The 10560-nt window shown below is 41.5% G+C and overlaps 1 protein-coding gene across 1 annotated transcript; it reads left to right on the top strand.

Annotated features, from left to right (window-relative positions):
* Positions 1-8: 8 nt before the first annotated feature.
* On the top strand, positions 9-10110 carry LOC130910470 (class I histocompatibility antigen, F10 alpha chain-like). Its single transcript, XM_057827815.1, has 11 exons — positions 9-107; positions 184-201; positions 285-387; positions 460-2185; positions 5152-5418; positions 5529-5807; positions 6877-7176; positions 7235-7333; positions 7410-7427; positions 7517-7621; positions 7694-10110. The coding sequence occupies exons 4-11, from the start codon at positions 2119-2121 to the stop codon at positions 7705-7707; spliced, it is 1149 nt and encodes a 382-aa protein (XP_057683798.1). The 5' UTR covers positions 9-107; positions 184-201; positions 285-387; positions 460-2118; the 3' UTR covers positions 7708-10110.
* The last annotated feature ends 450 nt before the right edge of the window (positions 10111-10560 follow it).

The raw sequence follows: 10560 nt of genomic DNA, 5'->3' as shown, positions 1-10560 counted from the left end.
GTTGCTTTTTGAAGCGGAAGAAAGGAGGAAGACGGCGCTGGCCGCCACTGTCCCGTTGGTGCTCATAGCCCTCGCAATCGTCATTGTCCTCGTCAAATTCAGAAAAGGTAAGAAATGTTTACTCCGTCAGCAATTTCTTTAGTTGCCGATGATGACCACTTTGCTCATGTCTTTTGATTGCAGCCAAATACACCCAAGCTGGTGAGTCACTTCCTTGGAAGTTAGCAAAACCAAGGTGGAGGTCTGACGTCTCCCAAATCTTTCGATTTGTTTGCCTTTTGCAGCCAAGTCTGAGCAATCCTCCTCCGAGAGCGCTCCCGAGGCCGTTTCTCCTACCACCGAGACCCCTTTAGCCGAGCCGGCTCCCGAGTGAGACGCCTTTTCACGGTAAGTCTGACACGCTCGCTGTGTTCTTCTTTGAAGGTAGTGTCAATATTTCATGTCCTCTTTTTCTTGAAGGCACTGGAAGACGATCAAGATGTTCCAACGCAAGCGCGAAAAGAACTTATGGGATAAAATTGATATATCGAGGAGAATGATATATCGCAGGCTGCACGGCAGAGGCACCTTCATTTCTCAGGTTGTGGGGGCCATTCTAGTGGCCAGGTTGCAGGGACAAAGAATGTTCTTGGGTGTATGTATATAAATGTTAGGGAAATTGAACAACATTTTATTTGATGTTTCCTCATACATTAATTCCAGATGAAACTGTTCTAGTGATCATTCATTGTATGCTGCACAGTTCTTGTGCTTTTGAACTGACTGTATGCGAGGGCGTAAGTTTGCTTAGGGATGGTAGGGACATAACACTAGCAACTTTTCAGAATGCTCAAATTGCCCGGCCCAAGCCAGGATTAACACACCCTCTTTTAGCCTGTTTTTCTTGTTTTATTATTATTATCATTTTTATTTAAAAAAACAAGGTGTGTGAACTGAAAAGCCTCGTCCAGCCTCCTCTTGCTGTTGTCTCAGGGGCAGAACTAACCTGCGGGTCGTTACAATATCACCAGGACACACCACCCCAAAAGTCCCCAAATGACGTAATATGACCAGGTCCAGGACACGCCCCCCAAATGTTCCCAAATGACTTGGTATGGTCCCCCAAATGTCCCAAAATCAACAGGGAGTGACCTGATATTGTCCCCGAAATGTCCCCAAACTAAACTGAGCGGGGCTAAGATCTGTATATCCACACAGCACAGCACCAGAGTAATTTCTCCACAAATTGCAGTTTCTAGTTGTTGTTATGCTATGCTTTTACATGTCATACGATGCTTTTACATTTACTTGGCCTCCTGGATCCCTTAATTTGAAATACAGCAATCTTCATCATTCACAGAAGGACTCCCTGGGACTGGAATATTCGGTATTTTATGAATAAAGTGTGGTCATGGTGACCCAACGAAACACAGCTTTTCAAGTCATCCAGTGAAAACTCTTCTAGTTTTTTATATCGCAATATGTATCGCCAGTGCTTAATTTGTAAATCATATGGTGCTGGAACGCAAAGTACATATGACAGCGCAGGGATGACTACAGACGCACAGGTCCCGGAACACAGGCAAAAGCTGGTGTCGAAAACAAGATGCAAATGCCCACTTGCCATGCTGTGGGACTGACAAGCCTCAATTTCAGATAATATCCATGGTCCATTGGACATCTGCTAATGATAAACTCAATTCATATTGCAGAAGAATGATGAAAAAGCTTGTGTTTTATGTTTATTCTTTGTATCGTAAAATAGTGTAGAAATATTTCCTGACCCATGTATCGATAATTGTTATATTGCCACATGGAACTTTGTAGCGAATCCCCAGAGGTTCCCACCCCTAATAGTAAGTTTGCAGTAATTTCGTATTAAAGGAAAATAAATTGTTGATATTTAAAAAAAATATATATATTTTTAAAAACCTCACACCATTCCAGTATCGGCATCATTTCGTTTCGTTATTTAAAGTGTTAAAGTAGGTTCCCGCCCATTCGTGGTCACGTGATTTCCCAGAAAGGCTTAGTTGGCGAAAGTGAAAGCAAATTAACGTTATAACCCAGCTTAGGTAAACGCTTCGAACACTTTGTCTGATATTCGAGGGTCGACGTCGGACTGAGAAGGAGGCAAAAATGTGCAAGATGAAGGAGTTAGTGGCACTTTTGCTTGTGGCTGTGCAAATTCAAAACGTCAAGCCCAGTAAGTTCATTTCCTCATCATCTTGTTTGACTGTGACGCACTTTACGAAGCAACGCTCGCTTCAAAGTTCACCTCAAGATGTCAAGTGGAAGAATTCAAGCTTAGAAGTCCTGTTAAGGGGTAAAAAAAATATATGTTTCCACGTTCCAATCATTTCCAATCGGTCTTTGTCAGTCACGTGCCCAAACTAGCGGACACGCCCTCATGCGCCATTTTGAGTGTACCACGGATGTAAACAAACCAGAACAGGAGTTGCTCCGACGCAACATTACTGCCTCCAACTTCATCGCTGGATTTATGGTATCAGCGCTTACATTATAAAAACTATAAATCTCTCGAAGCTCACGGACATTTAATGAATGGGTCGGTACAGGATCTCCGCATTTCGACCGCAGGACTGCGACAACACAGTCGTCATTCTCGTTGCTCCTCTCAGAAACATGATACAGCTCTTACTTGAACATTGTTGAACTTGAATTGTACCTTGAATATCATCTTAAACATCGCATCACTAAAACAGGTGAATGAACTGTCATAATGACATGCAAATTCATGTATATTGCACAATGTATGATTTCAGTGTTGACATTGCCATGCAAAGATGTGCAATTCTCTCAATGCAGGACTTATGTGAAGTGGGACAAATTTACTTGAACACGTTATTCTACAACTAGTGTTATTTTACTTCATATGCACGTTTTATATATCCTTGTATTGCTATTTTCTGTTTACCATTGTGCTGCTGCTGTGTTTTGATTGAGAATTTTAGTAAAAATCATATATCTAAAAAAGTAAAACTGTCAAACTTCTCGTTTTGTTAGCAAACATCGTATTTCATATTCAGTGTTTATCTCCACAAAATTGTTTGAATGTAATTAGTAAAAAAAAAAGTACTTTTCATTATCAACACCAACACTAGTTCTTTATGTACCTAAGAGAGGCAAACAGTCAAGAAGACTTCAAAATGGTCACTGACATACTTTATTAAACAGGTTTAAGTCATCTACAAACGTATTTAAAAAACTGCTTGTACAAACACTACGAAAAGTAAACTAATTGTACTAAACTACTGTTGGGCACTGGCTTGTCAGGGCACAGCAGACAGTGACAACCTTATCCAACATTGTGGCTTCTTCACCTTCACATGGAAGAATCATGTTTATGGGTATGGTTCCTGTTAAGATCTTATACTTCTGACAAACATTTCCGATGACCCTTTCAACATGGATTCTCAAATGTGCTGTTCTCCTATTTTCCGCCACATCTCTAGCTGCTAACTGACAGCGGCCTTTTGTAAATGCTGGGAGTTTGAAATCTGAACACTACATGCCCACACATTATTGTATGTCAAAACCTCTGTCAGGCATGACAATGTCCCCAGGTAACAAATTATCAAGAAAGTCACAGTTCTGGGTTATATGTTTGTCACTTGTACACCTTCCCAGCCTTTTGATAAGAAACAAACGGCTCCCTTGGGTCTAATACATATTAAATACTTCATAGTGTGGTGGTGCTTGTAGCTGGAAAACATTTGGGCACGTGCTTTCAGATTTGATGGGTTTTCTGTGAAAATTTCAAAACAGTCATTAATCACAGTCTGTGTCACATCCTGATTGGTGTTGTGTGTCTCATCCTCTATGATTAGCTGATCACCTTCTCTAGCTTCATGTGTCCCCCTCTTCAGTCTGTAGCTGACCACTTTCTTCTCCAGCATCAGGTGTCCCCTCCTCATTCTGTTGGTGACTGTTTATTTCACCAGGCTCAGATGGTCCCTCCTTGGTCTGCAGCTCTTCAATGTTTGCATCCTGCTGGACCCTCATCTCTGGTGCTTGCAGTGTCTCTTTCCGTAGCTGCTCACGCCTACTTCGTCTTGAAAGCGTGCAGTGTTTGTCGGTGTAACAGATGCGTGTCACAGATGTAGGGATGGTGCCCAGTCTGGGTCAGTCTCCATCATTTCATAAGCTGGTTCATCTGCAATCACATTAGGTTGTATTTAGAAAGCTAGGTAAGAATGGATATTTCCATGGCATTTCACAATCGTAAACACTTAATCAGACATGCTACCATTCCATCAGATCTCTCATATCACAAAAGGAAATCTCACGCGTTGATAGATATTTCTGTGCATTTTTGCTGTTTACCTTTGTCTTTCAAATCATTCACTCTATAGTGTTTTATAAACGATGACTGAATAAATTAAACACTGATTAATCACGAACAGATTGACCCATTTCCACTGCTCTTTCCCTGGAGTTTACAAGTGAGGCTAGCTAGCTAAGGTTAGCCAATGAGAAAATAGCGACTTTAGAAAGCAAAAAAACAGCATATTCAGTATCAATACTTTAAAAAAAAAAAAAACTCCGACTTGCCTTTCTGAAAATGCCGAGATCAAACACGCAGGAAGGGAGATATGGTGTCGAAAGTGATCCCCTTCCGTTTCTTTCACCGCTGCGACCCAGGCCATCCGACACCGCTTTGTGAGTTCCTCAATCTGCTGTCCATAACCTCTTTTCCAAGAGGGAAAACGAAAAAATCTTACTCAACTTTGCTGCCATTTTTGTCGTGTGATTTAGTATGGCAGCCTTTCACACAACACGAATGTCCCATTTTATCAAAGAGTATGATGAAAGCAAAGGCGATTCTCACTGCTCAGTTGTTTACAATAAGTGAGCACTCAAAATGGCGATTCGACCCACAATGCACTGCGGCTTCCAAATTTGAAGGAATAAAATGCACAATCCGCCTCGTTTCATTGAGTAGGTTTATTACTTTTCTAGGTATTTGCTTGTAAATTGATGTCCAGTTTATGGGACACGACACTGTTCTTTTTTAAATGAAAGGCTACATAAATGGTGATGAGTTTGGTGAAAGTGTTTTCTGGTGTTGCTGTGTTCCAATCTTTTTAAATGAGATGAGTAGAAGATTTTGGGATGTCAGATGACAAATGTTTTTGCTTTTTCTTTCAGTGATTCACACGCTCAAGTATATCCAGACTGTGTCGTCTCGAATTCCAAGCTTCCCAGAGTACTTGGAGGTGGGTTATGTTGACGGTGTTCAGATTACACACTACGACTGCAAGAGCAGGAAATATCGACCCAAACAGGAGTGGATGAACAAAATCACAGTTGAGGATCCGGACTACTGGGAGAGAGTTACACAGATCAATATTCACGAGGAGCAGGTCCACAAAGTCAACATTGAAACTGCTAAAGAGCGCTTCAACCAAACTGGAGGTTTGTTGCCGTCCAACTTTGGAGCATTTCAAGACATTTCGTATGCTGGTCGCCTTTTTCAGCAGACGTTGGCTTATCTCTGGACACGCCGTCACGTGCCTTTCTCTCAGGTGTTCACATGTTCCAGGTGATGTATGGCTGCGAATGGGACGATGAGACCGGCGAGGTGGACGGTTGGCAACACTACGCTTACGACGGAGAAGACTTTATATCGTTTGATTTGAAGGGACTGAGGTGGATCGCGGTCAAGCCGCAAGCTGTCGTCACCAAACACAAGTGGGAACAATCAGACAATCTTAAGCAATGGAAGAAGCATTACATGACTGAGCTTTGCCCTTCCTCCTTGAAGAGACACGTTCACAATGGGAGGGACTTCCTCATGAGAACAGGTACAATCTTTGCACACCGCCGCCTCCTACAGGAAGTTGACTCCCACGACAGCCTTTCCTTGTTTAACCCTTTCCCTTCTCCACCTCTTCCCTCCATCTTTTGTCCTCTCATGCTTTCCATCCATCTTTTCTCTCCTACATTCTCATTTCTTCCCAATATCTTTTTTCCTCTCACATGTTCATTTTCTCCTATCATTTTTCATCTCACACATTCTTTTCATCGTTGGTCCTCTCACGTGTTCTCTCCATATTTTTTCTTTCATATGACTTATGAGCCCTTCTTTTTTTTTTTTACTCCCACAGTCTTTCTAAATTTTTGCTCCCAAGTTTTAACCATCTTTTCCCTCTCTCAACATCTTTTGTTCATTCCGTTTTTTGGTCCTTTCACACATTTTGTCTTGGTTATGTCTGTTTTCTCCTTCAATCTTCGTTTGTCCTCTCACACATTCCCTACGTGTTTGCTTCTCTTGTAGATTGTCTCAACCATGCATCCTTTTTATCTTTGCCCCTTAGATATTTTCCCATCTCACACTTTACTCGTTGTTTCTTCTTTTCCTGTCCCTCTTTCTCCTCACACACTTTCACCATCTTTTGTCCTAAACTATTCTCTGTGTATGAGCCATATTCCTGACTTATTAGTGTTATTATTTGTAATTTTACTCCTTACCACTAGGGGCTGTAAATCATGTCTTTCCACTGACCCGGATTATCTTCAGCCCCGGTACGCTTAAAATGACAGCTAATGATTTCGCAGGTGTTGCTCGTTAGGAGGGCAAAACAATTTTGACTGTAGCTTCATTGTGCTTAAAACGAATGTACTCATTTTGTTTGTTCCGTTATGAATACGTTTTTTGAGTCTTTTGGTTTGTTACTTTTATTTGGATAAAGAGCATTTGAGTTAAGTTACAAGATGCCACCAAAATGAACTATTGGATAAGAGAAATGGACTCGCTGTGTATGCTACGCTTCTTCATCTACACTGGGCGCACGTCATCACAAACTCCTTAATGTCATTCAGTATCAGACTGAGAATCGGGTTTAGTCAGTACACTCTGCATTTTTCGTCCAGAGCTTCCGCGGATCTCCCTGCTGCAGAAGACGTCGCGGTCGCCAGTGACCTGCCACGCCACGGGTTTCTACCCCAGGGAGGCCGCCCTGTTTTGGAAGAAGGACGGCGAGGAGCTCTTTGAGGACGTGGAGATGGGCGAGACCCTCCCCAACCACGACGGGACCTTCCAGACCACCGCCGTCCTCAAAGCGTTGGACGCCGACGCCAAGTACGAGTGCATCTTCCAGCCGGCCGGCGTCCCGGAGGACGTCATTGTCCCACTGGACCACGCGAAAATCCTGAGCAACGAACGCATTGAAGGTGAGTCGCATGCTTCTGTTCTCGTCAAATGAAGACTCACCTCTGTTCCTTTATGAAGCGGAAGAAAGGAGGAAGACGGCGTTGGCCGTCACTGTCCCTTTGGTGCTCATAGCCCTCGCAATCATCATTGTCGTCGTCGTTTTCAAATTCAGAAAAGGTAAGGGACGTTTACTATGTCAGCAATTTCTTTAGTTGCCGGTGACAACAACTTTGCTTGTGTCTTTTGCTTGCAGCTAAATACACCCAAGCTGGTAAGTCAAAATCTTTCCTTGGAGCTAAACAAAGCCAAGGCGGAGGTCTGACCTTCACCAAATCTTTTGATTTTATTGCCTTTTGGCAGCCAATTCTGAGCAATCTTCCTTCGAGAGCGTTCCCGAGGCCGCTTCTCCTACCGCCGAGCCCCCCCTTCAGCCGAGCCCGCTCCCGAGTGAGACCCCTTCACATGGTAAGTCCAACCCGATCGCTGTGTTCTTCTTTGAAGAAGGAGTCAATATTTCTTGTCCTCTTCTTCTTGCAGGTGTTGGAAGATGATTGCGATGTTCCAACGCAAGCACGAAAAGACTGGATTTCTTGTCCAATTGGGCCATTTGTGTCATGTGGACTTTTGTGCTTGATTTGGTGTTTTTTAAGATCCAATTGATGCATCAATTATAATGATATGTTGTAAGCTTGAGAACGATAAACCGATACGACCGGATATCCGGTTTTCCAGGTGAGACATACAGATGTATCGACAGTAAAGTTACCATTCAACAGTAATTAGCCATTAAATATTCAATGAACCGATAGTAGAGATAGAATTCGGCTATCGCGAGCGCAAGAATCCGCTTCTAATGCCTAGTTCAATGCATTGCTTAATATGATAATAATTTAGCTTTTACTTCACATGCTGCGCTTGTGTCATTCACCACACAGCGCACTTAGATCGAGACCGCACGCATGATATAATATGGACAAGCACTACTCACAGTCGTGGTTGCCACAAGTTACTTCCCATGCATTTCGGCAGAACCGCTACTAGTCGCCGTCATTACCCGATCGTCACGGGCATGTCATAACAACGCGAGAGCTAACGAAACCACTGTCACGCACGCTCCGTAGCATTTTCTTCACAGCCCAAAATGAAACTAGTTGTGGCAACGAAGCAACATGCTAAAAACAATGGAGAATGTGATCACCGACGCCAGCGACGCGCAGCGATTGATTTTCAACGCACCCAGGAAAACAAAAGTCCGACTTCGAAGTGATGAAGGCAGCCAGATCTGTTCGCATGGGACAGAGCTTGTGTGAAGTGTGGAGCGGTACAGAGATTGTGAGTTTTTAACCCTGAAAAATAACCCACTACAATGGTGGAAAGGGCGGCATATTGTTTCCACGAAACACAGTCTTCTTAAATATGAACATGTGGATTAGTTGATCTTCCTCAAGAAAAATCTGCCCTTCAAAAAAGATATGGACAGTGATGAGGAATAAAAAAATGAGGAAGCACAGGCATGAGTGAATGACTTTGCTGTGTATTAGGTTAAAGTAATGATTATTGACCTGTCTGTCTAAAATGCCATGTTTTTATTACCCCAATTATACCAGTGGTAAAGCATAATGTATTATTTATTTATGATAACACTAGCAGGTTTAATTCTTTTTTTTTTTTTCTAGAGCTGCTGCATATAATTGATGTTTACGTTGAAAGTTTGCACTTAAATTACTTACCTCTTGTGTTCAAAACACCAGGAAATACCTTAATTGAATGACTGCACTTTATTGTTGTCTGTCACTTGAGTTTTATTTTATTATCAATCCCATCCAACAAAATGACGGTCATATAGTAAGCCTTATTTATTTTAATTTTTTTCCATAAAAAAATAAAACATAACATTGGTATGAAATTTTGTTGTTTAATTTTGCTATATTAGAAACGTGGTCTTTTTATATGTTTAAAATACTGTACAAACACAACAAATATTTACGATCGTATCGTTTTCGCTCTATCGAACCGTATCGTTCTTACACTGTATCGAATCGCTCGGCCTTAAAAATGTATCGTTTTTTAATCGAATCGTAACCTTTGTATCTAGATACATATCGAATCGGCTTCATGCCAGAGAATCCCAACCCTAGTTGTAAGGTTTAGGGCAGAGGCACCCCACTTCTTAGGTTGTGGGAGCCATTCTGTTGGCCAGGTTGCAGGAACAAAGAAACTTCTTGGATGGATATATATATATATATATATGTTGGGGAAATTGTACATGTTATTTGATGTTTCCTCATACATTAATTCCAGATGAAACTGTTCCAGTGATCTTTATATGTGGCACAGTTCTTGTACTTTTGAACTGACTGTATGCAAGGGCCTAGGTTTGCTTCGGGATGGTAGGGACATAACACTAGCAACTTTTCAGGATGCTCAAATTGTCCCCGCCAACCGTATTTGCATTATATCATGACTTCAGTTATATACTGTAGGTCATTTAGATTGTCTTCCCATATGTTGTAAGGATAGAATTGACCCTACCATAACAACGTGAATTATTTTTATTGTGTTCGGACTTAGATTTAACCTTTTTTTCAAACACTAAATGTGGCAATCCATGTTTTTTTTTCCTCAAACGCACATTTGATTGGCTGATGACTTGAACCTCCACATACACACAGCCCCGACAGAAATACAACATGTCGACAACATACCGCCTCCTCTGTCCCCTTTGAAGTGTCGGGACATTCGATTTTTTTTTTTTTTTTTTTCCGGGCAGCAGGAGAAGCCACTGTAAGTCATGTCAAAAGACGTCAATGTTGTGGAGGTGGGGAAAACGCCACTAATTTTGCTTCTGAAAGTCTGACCTGCATCAGAGGTAACATAACATTAAATTGTGTGAATTTTCTAACCTCCAAAATTCGAGTAGGAGGCTGCTTAGAGAGGTGTCCTGTATGTGTTTTCTACTGTTTTTATGTTAATAAAACTGAGAAATGCCGTGAACCGAATTTGACCCCGATGTTAATTTTTATTTTATTCCTGTGAACCTGAAAGCAGCGCAAAGGAGCTTTCATTTTTGTTGAGTTTGTGGACAAAAGCAGTCGTGTTTTTCCTCAAGGAAGGCAAGGCAAGACAAATTTATATAGCACAATTCAACACAAGGCAATTCAAAGTGCTTTACATCACATGAAGATCATAAAAATCACATTTAAATCAATACTACGTAAAAACCAAGACAAAAGATCGCATTTAATCACAAATAGAATGAAAAATAAATAAAACAAAAACTACTACTACTAATAATAATTGAAATCAGCAATGGGGATAAGCACAAGAGGAATAGAAAGCAAGTAGATTGAAATATATAGGCAGTTAAGGATATGCAGTGCTAAACAAAAGCGTTTTTAGCCCTG

Source organism: Corythoichthys intestinalis, chromosome 22 (assembly GCF_030265065.1).
Source record: "Corythoichthys intestinalis isolate RoL2023-P3 chromosome 22, ASM3026506v1, whole genome shotgun sequence".
Lineage (NCBI taxonomy): Eukaryota > Metazoa > Chordata > Actinopteri > Syngnathiformes > Syngnathidae > Corythoichthys > Corythoichthys intestinalis.
Note: the sequence above shows the minus strand (reverse complement) of the source record. Positions and strands in the feature narration are given on the sequence as shown.

What these genes read in the sequence shown, in the direction of transcription:
- LOC130910470 (XM_057827815.1), top strand. Translation starts at nt 2,119, where the DNA reads ATGTGCAAGATGAAGGAGTTAGTGGCACTTTTGCTTGTGGCTGTGCAA. An exon ending in AATTCAAAACGTCAAGCCCA is followed by an intron (nt 2,186 to 5,151) that starts GTAAGTTCATTT and finishes TTTTTCTTTCAG; the next exon opens with TGATTCACACGCTCAAGTAT. An exon ending in GGACTTCCTCATGAGAACAG is followed by an intron (nt 5,808 to 6,876) that starts GTACAATCTTTG and finishes TTTTTCGTCCAG; the next exon opens with AGCTTCCGCGGATCTCCCTG.